Genomic DNA, 25,539 nt, shown 5'->3' with positions numbered 1-25,539 from the left:
TGTGGCTACCTACCCTTAGTAATATAGCACCACCCAACCTACGCCGCGAACATGCATTGGTTAAAGAATATAACAAAATAATGGACAGTCGCCAGCTTCTAGTCCACAACGACATCCCCGATATTCTTGGAAACCATCTCCGATCCAGGTTACCCCCTCTACAATCTGCTCAAGCGCTGCAGCAATCCAACTTTGACTTAAATACCCGATGGAGAGAAGATTGGGAAAGTAGGACAGATCCGCATTACCATAGTCTACCGGACATCATAGGGAAACCTGGCGAATTTGAACGTCCCCGTAAGATTTGGGCAGCCCTTAATCGAATTCGAACAAACTGTGGAAGATGCGCCGACTCCCTCCACAGATGGGGTAAACTCCCCTCGCCTTCTTGTGACTGCGGCGCTGCAAGACAGACGATCAGTCACATTGTTCAGGACTGCCCACGCAGAGCATACACAGGCGACCCTATAGACTTTGTAATGGCAACCGAAGGGTCAATCGAATATATAAAAAAATTGGACATCTGTTTGTGATGCATTGTATAATGCATAAATCTAACTATATTCTGTGATATACTTAAGCCATACGCTAAATAAAATAAACTGATGGACTATCTATAAACATTTTCTCTAATCTCACAGAAAATGTGTTGGAAATCCTCGTCTCACTAATTAATGATTCCTTCGAAAAAGGTCAATTTCCAGAGTGCCTAAAAACAGCCATTATTATTCCTCTTCATAAGGGTGGCGACAAATCTAATGCCTGCAACTATAGACCTATTGCCTTACTACCGGTACTCTCCAAAATTATTGAGAGACTCATTAAAACTCGACTTATGTCTTTTATCGTTGATAACAACATTTTATCTCAAAATCAATTCGGCTTTTTAACTAATAAATGTACCACTGATGCCATGTTTTCTGTACTACATGAGGTTTATCAAGCACTAAACAATAATTTTTATACTGCCACTGTTTTCTGTGACTATGCCAAAGCTTTTGATTGTGTAAATCACGACATCTTGATTAAAAAACTAAATTTCTATGGAATTAGAGGTATTTCTTTGAATTGGTTCCAATCCTACTTGAATAATAGGAAACAACTAGTTAGAGCAAATGATACTGACTCTAGTCTCAAAAACATTGTATGTGGAGTACCGCAAGGTTCAGTATTGGGTCCTCTTCTGTTCCTTATCTTTATAAATGACATCACTAATTTAAAAATCGATGGGAAAATTTTTCTTTTTTGCTGATGATACCAGTATCACTTGGAGCAACTCAACTATAGCATCTCTTCATGAAACTATAACTTCGGATCTACTGACGATAAAGACCTGGTCTGACTCTAATTTACTATCTTTTAATGTAGATAAAACAGTAGCATTATCCTATAAAGGAGCTCTTCAACCTTTGCCTCTTAATAACAGTCAGATCAGTACCGTTGATTCTGTAAAATTTCTTGGTATTTTTTTAGACAGCAACCTCAAATGGTCCCTTCATATCGATTCGTTAAGTAAGAAACTCGCCTCAGCTTGCTTTGCAATAAGATCTGTCTCAAGGGAACTCAATTTAGCATCTTCTAAAATAATATATTTTTCATTATTCGAGTCTCATCTTCGATATGGTCTTCCTTTTTGGGGTTCTAGTACAGCTGCTCAATTTGATGTTATTTTTAAATTGCAAAAAAGAGCAATAAGATATCTGTTTGGCCTCAGAAGATCTACACATTGCAGAAGTTACTTCAGGAATCACGGAATTTTAACACTTCCATCTTTATATATTCTAGAAACGGTTTGTTTAATTCGTAAACACCTTCATGCCTTTCCAGCAAGGCCCAATCATCTTTACTCCACCAGAAATTCAATCTTTGATATTTATTTACCGATCCCATGCACTGAGTTAGTAAAGAAATCTATATTATATTTCGCAAAAAAACTTTACAACCATCTGCCTTTACAACTTAAATCTGCAACATCTTTCCCAAAATTCCGTAAACTGACAAAAGCCTATCTATCTGAAAGACCATATTATTCAATAGAAGAATTTCTTAATGAATAACTAAGAAAATTGGGTTTCATACGCAGTAGCTTAAACTGTCAATTCCTAATGTTGTATTTTAGTTGTTGTAAGTATGTTCAACTTTTAATTTGCAATGTATATAAATTTTGCAATTAATTGTTTTTGTCTTTGGTTTTATATCTTATTTACTGTATATTGACGATTTATCTAATTTTATTGAATTGTAGTTGTTATTTGTTATTTCTTGTTGATATTATTTTTCTTTTGACTGTATGTAAGCTTTGTCCATAAAATTGTAAAAAATTTCAATGACAATAAAGCATATTTCTATTCTATTCTATTCTATACAGCACCTTCGACGCGCTTTGCCGCTACTTCGCGCCAGCACGCTTGAGCGTAGTGAGAAACGTTATAACGACAGTTCGCCTTCTCTTTTGTAGATTACTCCTCGATTCAAAAAACATATTCCAATGTGCATCACTTTACGATTTGGCAGAAAAATTATAAGATGAAGATGCAGTTGTCAAAACTTTAAACGCATTTTTCTCAAAACTGCTTTTTCAAATGCGGTGGACATTGTAACTGAAAAACTACTCAGCCGATCTACCTGATATTTTGCATCACTTGGAGTACTAAGGATATCTGTAAACAATCAGCTACTGCATAGCCTTTAGATTCATCTTCTTCTTTTGGCATGTCTGGATGGGTCTTTGCCTGTCTGGCTATGTCCAGCGGCGGATCCATCATCGTTAAGATAGGGAGGGCCGATTGGCTAAATATAAAAATAAATGAATGTTTTTATAATCTCTATAAATATATAATCTAAAAAAAATTAAATCACTGGGTTTGAGAAGGGGACCAAAATCGCCCCCATCCCTATCACCCTCCTGGATCCGCCGCTGCTATGTCCTTCCACTTGTATCGCTCTTGTGCCCTTCTTTTCCATTATCTTATGTTCATAGTTTTCAGGTCGTCCTCCACGTCGTCTTGTTCTGGGCCTTTCTTTTTTTCGCCTTCCTGTAACGTATATAAAAATGTATATAACGTTTTTTGTTTGTAAGTACCTAATGAATGTTTTACCTAGTTTTGCGGTCAAAATATAATAAAAAATTTCCATCCCCGAGGTGGCGTGGCAACCACCCCCCATGGTAAAAGCGCCTTTTGGCATCATATAGAGTTTGATACCTGGACTATCCACTACTTATTCTCAAATTTTCAAGCAAATCGATTAGTGCAGTCACTGAAGGTGAATATGAGCTATTACCTCCGATTTCGTTGAACCTCCATCGATTTGCACGAAAATTGGTGAGTGGTTAGAGGATATCTCAAGGAACAAAGGTGACATAGTGCCAACTTGCGCTTTTACCCTGGGGGTGGATGCCACCCCTCCTCGGGGGTGAAAATTATTTTATAAAAAATAACCCCAAAATTCGATAGAGCGACAATTTATAAGCAAAATTTGTTATATAAAGTTATTAAAATAAATCAAAACTTTTTGAGTTATTAAAGATCAAAGATTTTAATTTTTCGTGAGAAAAATGCATGTTTTTAACCGATTTTTCATAAATACCTCAAAAACTATAAGTTTTTACAAAAAAGTTATTATTGTCAAAATTGAGGCTAATAAAAAATCAAATAAATTACTTACTAGAAAAACCTTTCAATGTTAACTGAAAGTGAGTTATAGGTAATTGAATATATATTTCTTTCGTCGAGTACCCAGATCTAAGTATTCAAGCTTAAATACCGGGAAAATGATGCATTTTATAACATAAACTTATTAAACATTTGTCAAAGCTCATTGAAATATCTATCAAATAAGTGCTCGAACAAGTTGATAGCATTAAAGTTTATGCACCAAAAATGTTTCAAAATGTATCTTTTAAAAAATTTTCTAAAAAATGTTATTGTTTTTTTGTAAATAACTCCGTTAAATTTTAAAGTAGCAAGTTCATCTAATAACTGGTTCAAATTTTATTCCAAGAGCTATTAAAAAACGTCAAAATAGCCATTTATACCTCTTACTTTTTTAAAAATAAAAGGTTAAATGGCCCCGGTTACATGGTTCTCACAGCAAAATTGAAATTTTAAACGTTTCTATCTCGGTTATTTTTCACTCTACGAAAATAATAAAATGGGTAAAGTATTTGGTATAGAAAAAAATAAAATTTAGATATTTATCATTTTTTACGTATATTGAGTATTTTTGGAGTTATTATCAAAAGAAATGAAAAGTACGATAATTCCAAAAATTCTGATTTTTTTTAAATTATACCTTTTTTTCAAAAATATGCATTCTAAACCGGTCAAATTTGTTGAAATAATTAACTATGATAACATAAAGAAATTCTTGTGAGGATTACTACAAATTTTAATTTTTTCGGAAATGGCGTATGTTTAGTTTTTAACTTTTTCCTAAAAAAATCGAAAGGGTTCTCTTATTTTCATCATAACTTGCTTAATTTTGATGCTATTAACTTCTACTGAAGCTCATTTGATAGGTATTCCGAAGTACTTTGACAAGTGCTTAACAAGTATATTCTATAAAATACATCGTTTTCCCGTTATGTAAGCTTGAATACTTAAATTTGAGTACTCGTCGAAAAAAATATACATTCAATTACCCATAACTCACTTTAAAATAACATTAGTTTAGTTCTTTAAGTATTGAGTGTATTCAATTTTTTATTATCTTTAATTTTGGTAATAATAGCTTTTTTACAAAAGCTTATAGTTTTTGAGTAATACGTGAAAAACAGCTTTAAAACATGCATTTTTTAAGAAAAAATAAAATCTTTGATATTTAATAACTCAAAAAGTATTGATTTATGTTAATAACTTTATATAACAAATTTTGCTTAGAAGTTGCCCCTCTATCGATTTCTGGTATTATTTTTAATAAAAAAATTTCACCCTCGAGAAGGGGTGGCAACCACCCCCAGGGTAAAAGCGCAAGTTAATATCATGTCACCTTTGTTCCTTGAAGTATCTTCTAATTACTTACCAATTTTCATGAAAATCGATTAAGGTTCAACGAAATCGGAGGTGAAAACCTTCAGTGACTCCACTAGATCCATTCTTAAAAAATTGCGAGGTTTTGTCCTATTTTAAGCTTCATCACTTGGAGTACTAAGGATACCTGTAAACAATCAGCTACTGCAGAGCCTTTAGATTCGTCTTCTTCTTTTGGCATGTCTGGATGGGTCTTTGCCTGTCTGGCTATGTCCAGCGGCGGATCCAGCATCGTTAAGATAGGGAGGGCCGATTGGCTAAATATAAAAATAAATGAATGTTTTTATAATCTTTATAAATATATAATCTAAAAAAAAAATTAAATCACTTGGTTTGAGAAGGGGGCCAAAATCGCCCCCATCCCTATCACCCTCCTGGATCCGCCGCTGCTATGTCCTTCCACTCGTATCGCTCTTGTGCCCTTCTTTTCCATTATCTTATGTTCATAGTTTTCAGGTCGTCCTCCACGTCGTCTTGTTCTGGGCCTTTCTTTTTTTTTGCCTTCCTGTCGGCTTCTATTGTAATATTTTCTTTGTTGTCTTTTACTCGTCTTATCTCTGCACACGTCCCAGCCATGACAGTCTTTAACTTTTCACAAATCGTACAATACTGTAACAAGTCATTCAATTTATTAACCTCGTGGTTTCTCCTGATTCTCCATGTGCCGTTTTCCTCTTGTACCGGGCCATACACTTTTCTTAGTATTTTTCTCTCGAATATCCTGAGTTGGGCTTCATCCCTTTTCGTCATTACCTAGGTTTCACAACCATAGGTTACTACGGATCTAATTAAGGTCGATTCGAATGTTACGGAACGTCAACGTCCCGTCAAAATATTTGGTAGTGTAGTTTAAAGCCAGGATATTCTCATATATCGGCAACGTCACGGAACGTCCTGGCTTAAAATACAATCTTGATGGGACGTTACCGGTCCTTGACAGGACGTTGACGTTACTTAAAATGCGAATCGACCTTCATTGTTCTGTAGATAGTCATTTTGGTCCTTTTGTCTAATACTTTCGATCTCATCAATCTTTTATTAGCCTAGTATGTACGATTCCAGCTGGAAATATTAACGGAATTCTTCTGATTGATTTCTGTGGCCAGATATGTGAAGGCATCCACACGTTCAATAGTAAAGTTGTCTATTGTGATATAATTTTCATTTATCAGTTGACGGTCATGTACTTCGTTTTTGCTTCGTTTATTTTAAGCCCCTTTTTTCGTGCTTCAGGATTAATTTCTTTGAACGCTTCCATTTTACGTGGCTTGTTCCTACTAATAGGGCAGTCAATGAGGGTATTTGGCTGCGAATTCCATCCTACTACATCGATTTACTTGATATTTTCACAATAAGTAGAGAATAGCTCAAGAAACAAAGTCTACCCTATGTTGATGTGCGCTTTTATCTTGGGGGTGGTTCCCACCCCTCCTCGGGGGTGAAAAATGTTTTGATTAAAATAGCCACGGAAGAGGCTAGAGAACCTAATTTTAAGCAAAAACTGTTCTATACTCATTTTTTGAAAACTCAATACTTTTTGAGTTATTCGTGGTTGAAAATTGGCCATTTTCATTGAAAAATGACACCTTTTCGGACGGATTTTTGCGAATACCTTAAAAACTATGCATCTAACAAAAAACTATATAAAATATTTCTGTAGGTTATAAAAAAACAAAGAGATTCGTTGCTTCATAAATCTTCTAGTTAAAATACAAAGAGATATGGTATGTAAGAAGAGTTTGTTTTTTTTTTGCTGCATGCTCAAATCGGTGTATTCAACTTAAAATAACAGAGAAACTGTCGATTTTAGGTGTATAATGATACTAATAAGTTTTGTAGTGCTTAAAAAGACCTGTAAAATGAGCAATACTAAATGTCGATTACGTTTAAACTAAGCGAGATATTCTGCAAAAAAGTTGATGACTAATGTATTTTAAGAAGAAATGATAAGTATATTTAACCCCTCATCCATCAGAATTTAAATACATCGTTTTCCTTCTGCAATACTTTTTATTATAGTGTTATTTCTATGTTCCAAAAGTTGAACTGGATTAAAATGAATGGTTTTTGAAAAAAATAAGATCAAATTAGAGTGCATTTTTAAATTTTCTTAAAAATCTTCCTTTTCCTCCATGTAACTCGAAAAAGATAAGAGATACGAAAATAAGATACCACACAAAAATGTAGGGCTTTTTCAGATAAAAATTTCCTTTTTATTTTTTATTACTGTATCTCTTATCATTTTCAAGTTACATGGAGAAAAATGAAGATTTTTAAGAAAATTTATGCTCTCTATAATTTGATCTTTTTTTTCAAAAACCCGTTTTTTTTCTTTTTTTTTCAAAAACCCGTTTTTTTTAAACCCGTCCAACTTTTTGAACATAGAAATAACACTATAATAAAAGGTATTGTGGATGGAAAACGATGCATTTACATTTTGGTGGATGGGGGTTAAAATTACTTCTCATTTTTTTTTTAAATACATTAGTTATCAATTTTGTTTGCAGCATATCTCGCTTAGTTTTAATGTAATGGACCTTTAATATAGCTCATTTTTAAGGTCTTTTCAAGCACTACAAAAGGTATTAGTAACATTATAACCTAAAATCGACCGGTTCTCTGTTATTTCAAGCTGAATACACCAATTTGAGAATGTACCAAAAAAACAAACTATTTTCACCTACCATACCTCTTTTTGTACTATAACCAGAAGATTTGTGAAGGGAAGTGTCTCTTTGTTTTTTTATAACCTACAAAAATGTTTAATATAGTTTTTTTGGTGAGATGCATAGTTTTTAAGGTATTCGCAATTCGCAAAAAACCGTTCGAAAAGTTTCAATAAAAATGGCCAATTTTCAACCACGAATATCTCAAAAAGTTCTCAAAAAAAAATTATAGAACAGTTTTTGCTCAGAATTAGGTTCTCTATCGAATTCCGTGGTAATTTTAACCAAAAAATTTTCCACTCCTAAGAAGGGGTGGGAACCACCCCCAAGATAAAAGCACACATCGGCATAGGGTAGACTTTGAATTAGGAGATAAGTAGAGGCTAGGCCCAAAATTTCATTAAAAGCCATGCAGTAGGATAGAATTCGGAGGTAATATCCTATTCTTGCTCCCATTGACTGGCGTATAATGATAGCTACATTGTCTGCATATTATGCAGTAATTTGTACTGTCTTTGTCTTAGTAATTATATGGTCGCTTATATTGGTTTTTCTGATGACTGACTCGAGAACTAATCTCTGTCCCACCTTGACTTTACAGTACACGAACATACGACAATACAATCCTTATGGGAGCTTTTAGCGCGGCGATGCCGATTTTCTTCAAAAGAATTTTCAATCGAACATTCCCGGGGTTCTAAAAATGTAGGGCCCTAAAAATGTTAAATTAAAACTAACCCTTTTGTGAGTCATTTTCGAAAAGTAATCAGATATTTTATCATCGATATGCGTAAGTAATAACTTTTTTTGGGTAAAAAACGTTAAAATATCCAACATTAAAAGTGGATCTTGTTCTATGGTTGTTAATTTATGTAATGACAGTATAAACAGTTCTGAACTAATGTCAAGAAAAATATAAAATAGATTGTCAGTCAAGTTTAAGTAAATTTTTATATTGCCCTATAGTTGAAAATAAATAAATAAATTATTGATGGCCAGTTCACCTAAATTAAATTATAACAAAAAATATCGAATAAGCTTATAATTATTACTGATACATAACATGGGATTGAGTAACTTATTGCTTATTTGGAAAATTTGGATCGTAATTGCAGTTTATTGTTATTCTTAACAACTGATTTGCTGGCTAAATGGGCGCAGTTCCCAAAGGCCATAAAAGAAGAAAAAAGACGACTGACTTCCAACCTGAAATTAACCTTAATTAACTGATAAAGTTTTAACATATTTATGCGCTTAAATATATTATTTTATTACATAAATGTTTTATATAGTATTTTTACTACAAAAGCGATATTACGTAGGTCAAAATTTTTGACGTAAGAGAACTAATAAACATGGCAATAATGAAAAGTCACATTCTAATGTTTTGACAGTTCTCTTACGTCAAAAATTTTGACCTACGTAATATCGCTTTTGTAGTAAAAATACTATACAAAATTATTTTTATTTTATTCACATAAAATCATTTTTCGAAAACAAAAATATTTTAGAACCCCCGACAGCCACAAAAAGTCAATAATATTAATTCCTACGTTATTTATAGTTATCCTATAGAAAAATAGTACATTGTTTACCGGGTAGGAAAAGCTTAACATTCCTGGACGACTGTGAAGATTGCTAAGTCGAGGCGCAAGCCGAGACTTAGCAACACAGAGTCCACGAATGTGGCTTTTCCTACGAGGTAAACATACTATTTTTCCGCAAATCGTTTAAAATTCGACAGATATTGATTGATTTAAAAAAAACGCGATAATTTTATTCCCAAATAAATGGTGCTTTGAAATTCCTAATAAAATTACTTGGGTTACTATGGAAACGTATTGAGGCTGAATTGTCAAACTTGACAATGTTTTCTATCATTTATGTAGAACACTAACACTGTACGGAAATATCATTTCCTTACAGTAAGGAAATGACATTTCCTTACAGTAAGGAAATGACATTTCCTTACAGTAAGGAAGTCCTGACTTTTTCTTCAAGAAATTTTGACAGGAATGTCAAAATTTCCTGGCGATTTGCGGAAAAGTATATTTCCTTCAAACCTGTTTCTGATTAAATTTGGCATCACTGTTGGTCATAAGAACCTGTACTGTAAAGTCAAGGTGGGACGGACAATAGGTTCAATAGCATGGTTGATAGAGCGTCTCCCTGTCTCACACCCATGTTGATGTCAAACAAGGGGAGTCAGTTCTCCATCTACTCTTACTGCAGGCAGCTTTTGAATCCTGTAACGTCATGAGGCCGATATCGATGGGTTTTTGACAAAACATCGTAAGAGACAAAACTGTGCGTTTTTCAGAAAACGACTTTTTCTTCTAACAACTTGTTGGCTAATATAATTTTTAAACTATGATAAATTGATAAATAATCTACTAATGTATCATAGCTTAAAAGTGTTAATTATATTAGCTAAAAAGTTGTTAGAAGAAAAAGTCATCTCCTAAAAAACGCACAGCTTTGTCGCTTACGATGTTTTGTCAAAAATTCATCGATATATTTATTAGTGGATTAGTGTGGTAAAAAAAATTTGGTGGTAGTTAATGAAAGGACATGGTTTGGTGCAAAAGGTCCCATGGTCTGAATCCTGAATCAATAAGACGCATAGCCATCAATATTTTAAGGTAAGGAAATAAAATAAAGACTATATAATAACAATATATTTTATATTTATAATTTCTAATATACAACTGAATAAATAAAAACACTAAATGTTACAAAGTATAAACAAAATATAAAAATTAGGTACATTATTTCAACAAAGTCCAAATGTACAACTTTGTGTTAATGTAAAATCTAGGCAAAACAGTAAGACATAGTAAAAATAGAAAGCTTCATAAAACATGTACACGCCTCAGGGTCCTAAAAGTGGGGCATAAGGAAACAGTGTTAATACAAGGCTATCCAAAAGTCTTAGCACTAAAAAAATGGTACATCAAAAATTAATGTGTAAAAATACAGAAAAACTTTTACATGTTAAAGACCAGATATCACATGAAATTTTGTTACATATAACAATACATTTAACGATACATTTTGTTACAATTAAACAAAACTTGAATTTATATAATCAGTTTTGAGAAAGTATCAATTTTTCAGATTAAAATTAAAATGAAATCATTAGAAAAAAGGTTGTTTAAATTTAACTATATTTAAAGATGATGATAAATTTTCAATAAAGTATTTTTTATCATATCGTAAATCGTTCAGCTGGACATATATTGAGATAATTGTAGCAACTGCGCTGTCTCGATGACAATATGGTTGTTAATATTAAGGGGCATTAACCTCAAAATTCTTAACCTCGACACCTATTGGTAAAAGAGGCAATCGATTATGTAGGTATGTAACCTCAAAATTGATCATTCATTTCAACTTACACAAATAAACGTCAAAATCTGACAATGTGGTAGTGTGTAGTAGCTAAACATTTTTGGCCTAAGGAAATTTTAAAAATTAAAGTAAAATTATTAACTTAATAATCATAATCTTTGTTTTGATTTATTTATGGACAGACTTGCTTGCAGACCCACTCATTCTATTCGTTCTAACAGCTGTATTGCACCAGATACACGTACTCGAACAGAAGCTTCAACTAACACAGGTTAGCGCAGTTGCCACAATTATCTCAATGTATATTACCTACGTCCATCTGAACGATTTACGTACTGTATATCAAAACTACAATCCTTTTTAATTTTTAACACTTCTTATATTCAGCAACAACATGTCCATCTGATACAGGATATCTAGCGGGGAAGAAAAAAATAAAAAATATATTCCGTATCTTGTTTTCTGTTTCAGAAAGCCCTGTATTAAATATAACAAAGTAAATTAGGATTTCTACATTTCTCATACACTTATCAACATCAACTTCAAGCATTTTCATTAATTATTTTAAAACATTTTAGTAAGCGTGATCAAAATTGCATTTCTTCTCAAAATTGCGTTTCTTACGATATAGTAAATGAGAAATGTACTTTGTTTAGAAAAAATAATCTAATGGTTTTAAAGCCAGTAATCTTTCATTTTTGATAAAAATTGAGATCAAATTTTAAATAAAAAATCAGTGAAGTTATAAATAATAAGGAGTAACAGATTTTCTAATAAATGGAGCTAAAAAGAGTTGCTCAAATATATTTTTAATTCCATAATCTAATAATCTAAACTTTCAAGCAAAAATATATTAATATAAAAAATAAATTATTTAGAATACATGTTTATTATGTCAGGTATGGTCCTTTTCATGAGCATTTTTCAGTGCGTCACAAATGATAGAAAAAAAGGTAAGTCCGTGATAATACACATTTATGACATTTATTTTAACATAACATTTTAGTTAAATCTGACAGTTGTCACATTTGATTTGCCATTTGGCATAAAAACAAATCAATTGTGTTTATTGCATTTTTATAAAATGGTATTTTCTTTGATTTGTATAGTCTTTTAAATTGTACAGATAATATTCGTAGATATATCATACAGTCGGAAAAATGAAAGAATACCCATGAACGATTACATCAATCACATATTTTGCATTTGCTTTTTTTCATAAATAACAAACGAGAGAGATAGATTATTAATAATCTGAATAATATGTGATTTATGTGATCGTTCATGGGTATTCTTTCATTTTTCCGACTGTATAATTAGTAAATAATTTTTTTTTTCGATTATAGCGCCATCTATCGACAACTAGAATAAATGTTATAAATGTCTGTAATCACCGACGTGCCATTTCTCTGTCACATACAATTTAATGCGTTAGAAAGAAATCGAAAAACTGTGACGCACTGAAAGATGCTTATGAGAAAAAGAATATACAGATGATCGCGCTAATAACCGGCAAAATAAGGCAAAAGATGGAAAACATAATACATTGTGAAATAAAAAGTGATGAAACTAGTAGAGATGGAAATTATCGATATAAATGTATAAATTAACATTACATTAACATTACATAAATTCTCCTGTCACAGTGACAGTCATACTCCTCCGATACGTCTAAAGGTGAAAAACTAAGTAATTTAATGTTAATTTATACGTTTATATCGATAATTTCCACCTCTACTAGTGTCATCTCTTTTTATTTCACAATGTATTATGTTTTCCATCTTTTGCGTTATTTTGCCGGTTATTAGCGTGCTCATTACTGTATACACAGGCTCAAAATTTGAACTGAACATACGCGATTTAGCATTGAATTCCCCATTGAGATAAGATAGACAAAGAACATTTTTGTGCATTTTATTTTGAAAATTGGCCCATGTTTAATCATACACAAATTAGGGCAAACACACAAATCAAACAACAAATAAATCGGTGAATAGTTATTCGTCAAATAAAATTTATTGGATACGTGTTTCGTTACAATTTTGATAATTTAAAATTAAACTGACGAATCTTCTTTGTTATAGATATTTAAAGCGAGATTAACTTGTCAATCTAATCGAAGAGTAATTATTTATTTGATAAATAAATAAAATAAGTGGTAAAGTTTTGTTGCGCAGATTTTAAAAAGGCATTAGTTAAGTAAATCAAGGAAATAAAATATCGGCGGACACAAGTCTTGTAGAAACTGCGGAAAGCTCGACATATACGCCACTGAACGAACTCCGAGCTTCTCATTCGAAGAAGTCCAGAAATCTTATGCACGAATATGCCATTCTAGACGGAGAGGCAGCGCTGAAAAATCTCTTTGAATTTACTAAAGCTAGATTTTTCACAGTTGATTACTGTGAGTGTGTAGAGAAACATACTGCGGTCGGTCAAGCGAAACGTAGAACAGGGGTTACTGAGAGGGTATCAAAGTTGCTTTCCTACGGAGGTAATTAAATCCATTTACTAAGGCTGACAATCAGTACACACATTCTAAATTGAATATAAATAAAAGTTATTATAGTCGGTCAGCTGTATGACGGGACAGAGCGGGTCGGTCGGCCCCAATGAATGTACAGGGTTATTCACTATATTTTGACCCCCTTGTAAACTGCTTTATTTACAGAATTAGAAAAAAATGTAAAATACAAAAGTTATTTGATTTTTTAATTATGATTTTTTGACATGTATATCGTACTAGTGACGTCATCCATCTGAGCGTGATGACGTAATCGACTATTTTTTTAAATGAGAATAGGGGTCGTGTGCTAGCTCATTTGAAAGGTTATTCAATTCTCTATACAGTACTATAAACATTAAGATCATTATTTATACAGGGTGTCCAAAAAAATTTTGAATTATTATTTAAACAATTAATTAAATTAAAAAAAAAATTTTGGACACCCTGTATAATTAATCATGTAAATGTTTATATTACTGAATAGGAAATTGAATAAACTTTCAAATGAGCTAGCACTCGACCCCTATTCCCATTTAAAAAAATAGTCGATTACGTCATCACGTCCAGATGGATGACGTCACTAATACGATATATATGTCAAAAAATCATAATTTAAAAATCGAATAACTTTTGTATTTTACATTTTTTTCTAATTCTGTAAATAAAGCAGTTTACAAGGGGGTCAAAATATAGTTAATAACCCTGTACATTCACTGGGGTCGATCGACCGGCTCTGTCCCGTCATACAACTGACCGACTATAATAACTTTTATTTATATTTAATTTAGAATGTGTGTACTGATTTTTAGCCTTAGTAAATGGATTTAATTACCTTCGTATGAAAGCAACTTTCGATACCCTCTCAGTAACCCCTGTTCTACGTTTAGCTTGACCGACCGCAGTATGTTTCTCTACACAATCACAGTAATCAACTGTGAAAAATCTAGCTTTAGTAAATTCAAAGAGATTTTTCAACGCTGCCTCTTGGACTATTCGTGCATCACACCACAACCGATAATATAATAATATGCTTCTTTATTTTAGAGTGGACAAGTCATCTCTTGGAAGCTAAAATTGAGGGGGGAAATAGAAATTATGACACTGTGACGAAACTTTTGAAAGTCATCTTAGGACTTTGTCCAAATCGTGCAGTGTTTACGTTCATGTGTAAAATTCTCAAGAAGAAAATATATTTTGGCCAACAATATAAATATTAAAACATATCTTATGCTAAAATTGAATATAGGAAATTCTGTTACTCCTTACAATCAAATAAAGCCTTTAAAATAAAGCCTACTTAGTCTATTCACCATGTTCCTTAAATGAATCTCTTATATAAATAACTATATAATTTTTGTATGTGTTTCAATGTTTGCTAAATTATGCATGGCTTATAGATCTAAAAATAGAACTACTTCTATTACACAATAGTAGCAGTACAAGATCCGATACACAATGTATAGAAATAGTTTACCTGACAAATATACTATATTTTATTACTTAAATATTATATAGTATCACATATATTAATCATCTGATAGCTAAATATTGATAATTTCCTAAAGAAATCAAATATTGTAGATAACATTGTTTTGGAATTATTAGACAAGGCAAAAACGGCGGGGATCGTTAGAAAAAATATTCCCATGAGATTTGTTTGCATAATCACATTCGTGAGACATCCCAGAATAAGGTTCAAGAAGTCGCCCACGTGAAAAGTGGTCCAATTTTTTTTTAAAAATTTTTTTTAATCAAATTGCAAAAATCAATATTCTTGGCCCGTACAAATTTTTGTTAGGTTTTTTGGACCATTCTGGACAAAAAAGATCTCTTGTAATGTTTCTCTAAAGTTGATCGTTTTCACGTTATAAACAATTTAAAATTGAAAAAAAACGAAAAATGGCGATTTTTGAGGCTTAATAAATTGGTTAAAAGTTATTATTATGAAAGTCAGAAAGTGACTAAATCAAAGTTTTAAAACCCCTCCTACAAGATGAAATTAATGACACAAATTTCTTCAGGATCATGTAGGGGGGCTTTAAACTTTGATTTAGTCACTTTCTGACTTTCATAATAATAATTTTTAACCGAGTTAAGTCTTAAAAATGGCCATTTTTGCGTTTTTGAAATTTTAAATTGCTTATCACTCGAAAACCATCAACTTAAACGAAAAATTACAAAAGACCTTTCTTGTCCAGAATGGTCTAAAAAACCTAAAAAAAATTTGTTCAGACTAAAAATAATAATTTTTGCAATTTGATTAAAAAAAACTAAAAAAATTTGGACCACTTTTCTCGTGGGCAACTTCTTGAACCTTATTCTGGGGTGTATTACAAATGTGATTATGCATAAAAATCTCATGTGAATATTTTTTCCAACGAACCCGCCGTTTTCGCCTTATCTATATAGTGTTCCTGTCAAAGTATGTCTTGTCTGTTCACCTGTCTGTCAATCACCTTGCCAAACGATAGTATCTGATTAATATTATTTGCACTGTTTGACTTCTGATATAGGTGTCTGTTGGGTAACGAAAAAGACATATCTAACATCCTGCTTTGCTTTTCATTTCATTTTTCTCTTTGGTATACAGTACTCACTCCATACATATGGATCCATTTCTTTACTTACTGTTATAATGTTTAGTTGTTCCATCATAGATTTAAAAGTTACTCAATATTATAGAACTAATACCTCTTAAAATTTCGTTGACTTAATTGTCTACTATTTATACCAGTTTCCAAATGTTGCCATGGTATATAAGCAATTGTACAAGCCATAATTTTGTTATAAGAAAAATATTTGTTTCTACACTGGTACAAACAGAAACTAAACAAAAACAAATATACAAAAAGGAGGTAATAATGTAGAATGTAAATGATCATACCATTAAAATTTTAAAAGCATTACGACGCATTTGCTGTTATACCGTTTTGTTTTATCTCGAGCTCTTCCATTTTTTTAAGTACTTCTAATTCCTTTAATTCTTTCTTAGAGTTTCTGTCTTCGAACTGCAATCTATTTCTGATTATTCTTTCTACGATTCTCTCCGTAGTCATGTCGTTGCCGGACTTTACACTCACGAATTTACCAAGCTAAAAAAATACATCTGGGTGAAAAATACAATTTATTGGTGAAAGAAACAGTAATAAAAATAAATCGCTCTCAAGGCGAAGAACTCCGTGGTTTTGTACAGAAATGAAGGAAAGATGTAAAGGAAAGAAAAAAGCTTACTTAAAATACATGTCAACCAAGACACAAGAAGCATATGAAAAGTATAAGACAATAAGAAACGAAACACATTCACTCGTAAGAAGAATAGAACCAAAACACATAGAAAAGGATAGATAAAAAGCTCTATGAAGAGGAAGAACAAAATGACGCTAGAACCGAAAACACCAGGAATGACCACAAATGAAAAAGGTAATATAAGTACGATGGAAGTTGAAAAACGCTTAAAAACCTGAAGAACAGAAAAGCTGCACGTAAAGACGGAGTACCAAACGAGTTACTGAAATATTGTGGAGTAGCAACTGTGGAGTGTAATGACAGAACAATTAACAAAATCATAAAACGCAATAAAATAACGGAAGAATGGAGAACGAGCGAACTAATTCTACTATCCAAAAAACAAGACAAAAAATCAGCCAGAAAACTACAGAGGTATCAACTCATTAAATAATACCCTAAAACAGTGATACTCAAACTGCGGCCCGCGGGCCGCATGCGGCCCTCTAGGTGTTTTTTATGCGACCCGAAGGCTAACTAAAGGGCCTTGTGATCAAATTATTTGTCAAATTTCACATGATTTTCAAATTATTTGATAGTGTGCAGATGTGTTTGAGGCGTGTTTGGACGTGAGGAAGACAATTTAATGACTTTAATTTCAAATTATAGTGAAATTTTTAAGAAGTCTGATTAAAAAGCAAGGTATTATTAACTTTTAATAATAAATTATTAAAGTTAATGAACAAATACTCATGTTAAAAATAATCAATACTTATTTACTACATTGCGACGACCCATTTAGTAATCACAAGAAAAATTCAGGTTCGGATTAACAAAAAAAGATTAAAATAATTGTGACCTTGAAACAACACCCTGTATATTAAAATTTTCAAAATTCGTCTGCACATTTGAAAAGAGTACAAAAAACTAAGTTTAATTGCTCTTTTCAATTCTGCGCAGTTAATTTTGAAATTATATCGAAATTTTTGTTTTGAAAGTTCGAGTTCTTAAAAATTTCGACATAATTTCGAAATTAAACTTATTGAATTGTCTGCGCAAAAAATGGAAGCTCCATTAAAGCTCTTTTCAAATGTGCAAACGGGTTTTGAAAATTTCAATATACAGGATGGTGTTTCAAGGTCACAATGGATTTATAATTTTGTTTAATCCGGCCCTGGATTCTTCTTGTAATTAGTAGTTGGGTAGTTTGAGTTCTAAATGTGACATATGTGTACCAAATATCAAAAAAATATACAAGGTGGTTCTAAAGTTATGGGTCCAGAAAGAAAGGGACAAAATCGATAAAACACCCTGTAACTCGGTTATAAAGTCGGTGGAGCAATAAATTTAGTATGTCTAAAACCGCCTCATTTAACTCTATTCACCATTCAAGTATTTCCGTTTCCTAATGAAACACCCTGTATACTACTTCATCTTGATTGCGGCCCGCAAGCTGTGGCAAAAGCTACTATGTGGCCCAGGAAAGAAAAAGGTTGAGTATCGCTGCCCTAAAACCTAACTAAAATTTTACAAGAAATAGTAAATCAGAGGATAAGTTTAGCGGATGAACAACAAGGTGTTCGTACTGGAAGATCGTGTACAGATTCAATATTAGTCATAAAGCAAATTACTGAGAAATCACTAGAGTATAATAATAGACCAGCATTTCTGTCTGATTGACTTAAACAAAGCATTTGACGGAGTAAGACTCGAAGATGTGATCCATCTTCTGTATTCTTCTTTTGGTGCCTATTCGTTTCGAATATTGGCGATCATTCTGGCTATAATTATTTTATTAACTGATGCTTTAATATTCTTCTGTATAATAGAGAAATTCTCCTAGAGATCATAACAATTATTGAAAACATCTACCAAAACAACAAAATGGAAGTAAGAATAGACATAGGCAGCGGAATAAGACAAGGAGCTCATTGAGCCCTATGCTTTTCAATTTAATCGTGAATAAAATTATCGAAACCGTCAACAAAGGAAGAGGAGACAGAATGGGAAATAAAGAAGTAGAAATACTCTGCTACGTAGACGACGCAATACTAATAGCCTGAGATGAAAATAGTCTGCAAAGATTCTTTCACAGTTTTAACATAAGAGCAAAAGAATTCAATATGACAATTTCATTCTCAGAAAACTAAAACAATAGTAATCAGTAAAGAACCAACCAGATACAAAATAGAAATTGATGTCATCAGTAATTGAACAGGTAATGAAAATAAAATACCTTGGAATTACACTTTCCAGCTACGGAAACCTGGACAAAGAAGTGAGAAATCAAGTACAAAAAGCAAATAGACTGGCAGGATGCCTTAATAACACTATATGGCCAAACCGATAACCGACATATTAACACTTAGATGAAGTCAAGAATTTATAAAGCCAGTGTAAGACCAATAATGACATAGGTATGCATCACAAGACTAGATACAGACACAACGACTACTAGAAACGGCGGAAATAAGAGTACTGAGAAGAATTACAGGCAAAACGCTGAGAGATCGAAAGAGGAGGGAAGACATTTGAAGGAAATGTAACGTACAGTGTAAAAACGAATGCACACTAAATATAAAGAAAGAATGGAATAAGTGGAATAAGAATAATAACCACACGCAGAATGGGGGAGACTCGTGTTGTCAAAATAGTAAGAGATAAATCACTAATCGGTAGAAGAAGTATCGGTCTACCGCGCAAATGATGAAGTGAAAACCTTCAATAGAGGTATCAATAGGCAACTTTTCAATGAGCAATACTTAAGTCACCTTAGATACGCCGAAGATATCGTCCTGATAGCTAACAGTAAAGAAGAACTGAAAGACATGCTCGACGAATTAGAACACCATGCAAAAACAGTTGATTTAAAAATGAATCTAGGCAAAACAAAGACGATGACAAACACAGAACAAAATACTGCTATCACAATAATTCGAGGAAGTGACATGGAAAGTACGAGAATATATATATTGTTAAATAATTTTTATGGGGAAAATTCAGAGAATTAATTTTATGTCAAAGACCACGAGATCATAAATTTTCATCGCCCTGTATATAGCCAAAATTTGTAAATAATATGATTTAGCCGTAAGCAGTGTTTCGTGGAAAGAGGAAATGTTTAGTGGTAAAGATTCTACGAACGGACTTATACAAATTAAACAATGAAGTAAAATACGGTCGGATTAGAAAGTGAATGTACTCGTGGTTGGAGTAGACAATAGAATGTTTCTAAATGGTTTCTTAGAAAGAAATGACGATAAAAAATTTGTTTAGTTTTAGAATATAGGGTTTTTCTAGGATATAAGAAAAAAATTAATTTTAATATCTCCTGGAAATTTGACAAGACAGAAAATTTGTATACAACACTATTTGCTCTTAAGAAATGAAAGTAGGGATGTAATGTGTAGAGAGAATGCTTGTGATTGGCGAAGAGATTGATGGAGGGAGAATAGAGTGATTGAGTCTCAGATTGATGCAGTGCAATTAAGATCAGAAGGGAGCAGTCCAGTTTGAAAAATAGAGATTTTGTGTAAAGTGGTGAATTTGGTGGCCGTGCAAGCAGATTCCTGTTGAGACGAAATCGTGACCGAGTCGAGAAGTACAATCTCCTCGCGTCCGAGTAAATTCCAGTTTCTGTCTGGAACGAGTAGCCGGTTTGTATCAATTTTGCACAAGATATCGAGCTGAGAAAAAAAATCTTGGAATTATAAAAATTGATATTATTTGATCGAGTCGGAGACTAAATTGAGAAGAGATTTAGAGCGAGTGCTGTTTTTTGTTTGGAAAACAGTTTGGAGGAGAAAGACCGTAGCAGCATCCGAGGAGCATGTGTGGGAGAACCGAGGACAACACAATCCATGAGAATAAGTAAAGAAGATTAAAAAGGTTAGTCAGATTATTTGTGAAATAGAGAGAGTTGTTGTATATTACATACCATATTTGTTTTGTGTCAATTTAACAGTTTTTACAGCATAATTTATTCATTCATAAATTCATAGAAGAGATAAGCAGTCTATTTAAAAGGTAAATTAAATATTGTTTTTTTATATAATAGTAAGAACAGTCTACCGGATCATTTAACCCTGCTATCCCGTTCGAGTCAAGTACACAAATGTACTGTTCGGGTCAATATGACCCAACTATGGTTTATGCTCCTTAATCGAAATAAAATAAGCTAATGGTGATAAATAAAACTTTGCTAACAATAAATTAATGTAAATTATACCTTATTAACAAAAGTAAAATGTATTTTTTTCTTTCATCAACAAAAATGCCTAGTAACAAATATCTACAAAAATTTAATTTAGTTTACAACTGGGACAGTAATACAACAAATGGGTTTTACAAATATGTTTATGATATATTATACATCAAAATTAGTCATGATATCGTTTCTAGAGCAAGTTTACAGCGTGCTCGTTTAGTAGAAAGAGTTAGATTGTCAATAGACGGTTCACTTGCATTTCCATCTTGTCTACTCGTTACTGCTCGTATCTCCTTTTTATCAGTTTTTATGAGCTTTTAGTTATTGGTGTATTTTTTCTGGAAACGCTGACTGGTTTTACCACTCTTTTTTCCAATTCCTCAAGAAAAATTCGCCGTATTGCCAGTTTATTGGTATTCCACTGGAGATTTATTGATGTCCATAAAACGAACGCGTTGTAGGCAGAAATGTCCAGCAGATTATAAAAAACATTCATTGGCCAGCGATTTGTCTTCTTCTTACATTTACATGTGCCAACAAGCTAATCTAGAGTATCCACTGCTCCCTTATTGGAATTGTAATCTCAAATAATTTGGGGCTTTTTTCATTTGATGAAAGTGATGCATGATGCATTTATTCATGATGCATGAGTACTCAATATTGTCAACAACAGTGGTATATTTCGTGAAGTTATCACAAGTAATATTGTAGCCTTTCAAATCTACTCCGAAGTCACACACCACACGTATTCACTGATTTCGTTCTGACTCGGCACCTGCTTTACTGTATAGATCTGTAATTTTAGAGCATAAGAAGTTGTACTGTTCATAAGTACATAAAGCCCAAATTATTGTGCCATATTTCGCTGGCTTGCTTGGAATGTACTTGAAGGGATAACGGTATCTAAAGGCAACTAGTTGCTCATCGACGGTAACATTTTCATCGGAGGTAAAAAATTTTGGTACATTTTCTACCCATTTTTCCCAAATTTCACGTATTGCAGCAAGTTTACCAGGACGTCTCCTATACTGTCTAGTAGTTTTGTTAACAAAACGTAGGTATTACTTGCAAACTTTTTGTAAATAGCTCAATGGACGTTGTTGATCGAAATATACTACGACCCGTTTCTTTATTCCACAAATTTTCAGTTGATTCACCATGGGACTTAAAAACTCGAGCTAAAAATAAAAGACCAATATATGCTTGGAAACTAATTTTATCAAAGTCTTTCCAGTTGGTTCCAAAAATACGCTGTCCTTCCATGTTGGTCATATTTATAATTTGGTTTGCAACTATGTTTGCAACATCGTCCAGCTATACTACAAGTTCTAGCTTGCAGAAACCTGTTTTTATTTATAGATGTACCCGACTGACAAACAGTTAGAAAATATAGAATACTGCCAACTAAACCTACAACAGGTAATTTTTAACGGTTTAAATACGCGGGTCATATTAACCCGAACGTACCCTAGGTAACAATTTAATTTTTATCAAAAAAATCAGGACGTTGATTGTTTATCTCATATGCAATTGAAAGACCTCATATTAGATAATAAAGTCACGAAACATTAAATCGTTACGCCGCGTAATAATTTGTAAAATATGAAATAAATTTTTTTTTGGGTTAAATAGACCCGAACAGGACAGCAGGGTTAAATGAAAATTTGTTAAAAGAAAAAGGAGATAGTAGAATTAAAGATTATTTTTATTCCATAAGACATTTTGATAACAGAATAAAGTTTTAGCATAGGTACATTTTGGATCTTATATTTATGGTATAGTATCTAAATAAATAATATTTATAAAACTTATATGATTTTGAGTATATTTATTTTCCCTGTTTTGTCCTGGATAAAGTAAGCAACGAGAAACACTAGAAGCCACAAACTAAAGGTGATACATTAAAATCAATTAGCCCTGAGAATATTTTTTATTGGAAAGTTTTATTGAATTTTGGTTTTGTTTCCATGAGTAACAATTAAAATTAATTAATTAATTGAATTAATAAGATGCTGATCAATCTCATGACAGAGAGAAAATACAGAGCATAATAATATATATTAATATTTGGCGTAAGTAATAAAAGCGAGCAAAAAAAATCAAACAGAACAAATTAAAAGACGTATACGATTGGCATGGCCGACATTTGACAAATTGGGCTACACCCTGAAGAATAAGAAATATGCGCAACATCTTAAGTCTAAAGTCTTCAACCAGTGTGTGTTACCAGTAATCACGTATGAAGCGCAAACTTGGACACTAACCAAGTATAATATAGATAAACTTATAATAAAAACACAGAGAGCAATGGAAAGACAGATGTTGCAAATACACTTGAAGGACAAAAAACGAAACGAGTCGAAATATTACAAAGTTGAAGGATGTAAGAGCAAAAGTACCCGAATCTAAATGGAAATTTGCGAGGCATAACATCAGACACAGAGACGATATGTGGAACAAGGAAATACTACACTAGAGATCATACCAACGCAAAAGAAGTAGATAAAGACCACAGATGGGATGGGTTGATGACTTGAAGTGGCAAGCCGGTCCCAGATGGATGACAGGGCAGACACAAATGGAGACAAGAAGGGGCGGCCTACGTCCTAAAATGTATAACATAGGCTACACAGATAGATAGATACGACTTAAATAGTGATATTCACTTACCGATTTAGGATATTCGTACGGATCACTCCCATCCACGTCCATCATAACAGATGTATCTCCATGTATCACTACGTCGACTTTGAAATGTTCCATCAAATCCTTTGTAACGGTATAGGGAGCACCAATTACCACTTCGGAAACGTACTTGCACGCAAGGACACTGAGTACCCTTTCGTGTAGGTTCATTATTGGATAATTGGTGCCCTTATATCTGTTGACGACTGGATCTGTATGAAGTCCGACTATTATGTAGTCGCCCTGTAATAATAAAAGTATATTAATGACCGCATTAATATATAATACAATAAACAATGTTTTAAATTATTTTATCTACTGTATCTCATACTATGTATAACTTTTTAGTTTGTGAAAACTGTCATTATAGACAATGCCGTTTTATGCACTGGGCGCTTGTGGCGGGCGCCCAGGGGACCGGGCCTCGGAGGGGCCCGTAAGGACCCGTTCCTTTTACTAATAAAAAAGTAAAGTTCTCTAAATAATCTACGTATTTTCCAAAATAGAAAAAAAAAGGACGAAATACCCGCGTTTTCGAAATATCCTGATTTTAAGCTTGATGATTTTATAAAAACTGTGAACTTTTAAACAAAAAAGTGATTCCCTAGAACATTGTGAAAAAATGTTTGAAGATGGAGAAAAAGCTTATTATAGATTATAGAAGATTAAATAAAAGCAACTTGAGGAAAACCAATGGAGGCAAAGAAAAGAGAAATTGGCTAATATACGACGCGAAGTGTTAAAGCTGTTTATTGTTACCCGTGCAAATTATTTTCATTTGAAAAAATAGTTTGGATGGACCCACTGGAAACATTTGAATATTTTGCTCAAATCTCACGAAGAAAGTAAATTTCATCTGAACTTTATGGTTACATTAATAACAAGATCATCATTGATTTCAGTTATAGACGCTGCCTTGAAAGAGCAAGTAAAATGCGAAGCTGACTATTGGATAAACGTCCTAAGAAGAGTTGTTGTTACTACTAAATGACTTGCTTCTCAAGGACTAGCTTTCCGTTGATGCAATGAGGATTTAACGAGTCATCATAAAGGAAATTACTTAAGAGGAAACAGTAACAATCAACAGGTAGCTAAAACGCGTTCCAAGATTGCGGCTGTAATTTTGAATATTTTTTCGAGATATTTGGCACACGTATTCGTAATATAATAAAGAATGGCGGTACAGAGCCCAATTGGAAAAATATATTAATATGTGGAAATTACTCTGTAATTAAATATAATATTAAAAAAACGAGCCTGTACCGCCATTAAGAAGAACAAAAAAATACACTTTCATCAAATAAACTTTTTTATCCAATGCCTAGATTTTGTGTCATTTTGGAACTACTAAAATTTTTTATTTCATTAGTAGTTCCAAAATGACACAAAATCTAGGCATCGGATAAAAAAGTTATTTGAAGAAAGTGTATTTTTTTGTTCTTCTTAATGGCGGTACAGGCTCGTTTTCTTAATATTGTATTTAATTACAGAGTAATTTCCACATATTAATATATTTTTCAAATTGGGCTCTGTACCGCCATTCTTTATTATATTACGAATACGTGTGCCAAATATCTCGAAAAAATATTCAGAATTACAGCCGCAATCTTGGAACGCGTTTTGGCTACCTGTTGATCGCTACTGTATCACCTTAAGTTGTCTTGTATACTAGGCTAAATTTGACTACTTCTTAGCTGAACATTTACAACGGACTGAGAATAAATGAAAAGGTTCAGTTAGCTATCTGTCTCACCAAATTTGCAATTAATTCTTGGAAGTATGAAATCAAAGCTTGTAGAAACTTTTGACGCTGTAAATGCTTTAGTTAAAAACTAGCGATCCATCAAACCTATTTTTTCCAGTTAAGCA

At 32.6% G+C, this 25,539-nt stretch overlaps 1 protein-coding gene across 3 annotated transcripts in view; it reads right to left on the bottom strand.

Annotated features, from left to right (window-relative positions):
• Positions 1-10,363: 10,363 nt before the first annotated feature.
• Positions 10,364-25,539, bottom strand: part of LOC114327283 (ethanolamine-phosphate cytidylyltransferase) — a 56,709-nt gene continuing 41,533 nt past the window's right edge. For 2 of the 3 annotated variants that reach the window (XM_050646623.1, XM_050646625.1), the window contains 2 exons: positions 23,656-23,913; positions 10,364-16,645 (listed from right to left, as the gene is read on the bottom strand). In XM_050646623.1, coding sequence (XP_050502580.1) covers positions 16,457-16,645; positions 23,656-23,913 — 447 coding nt within the window. In that variant the 3' untranslated portion in view covers positions 10,364-16,456. The remainder of the gene's footprint in view (positions 16,646-23,655; positions 23,914-25,539) is intronic. The other variant, XM_050646624.1, reaches the window with a different exon arrangement.

This window comes from Diabrotica virgifera, chromosome 3 (genome assembly GCF_917563875.1).
Source record: "Diabrotica virgifera virgifera chromosome 3, PGI_DIABVI_V3a".
NCBI lineage: Eukaryota > Metazoa > Arthropoda > Insecta > Coleoptera > Chrysomelidae > Diabrotica > Diabrotica virgifera.
The sequence above is the reverse complement of the archived record's forward strand: the minus strand, read 5'-3'. Positions and strand labels throughout refer to the sequence as shown.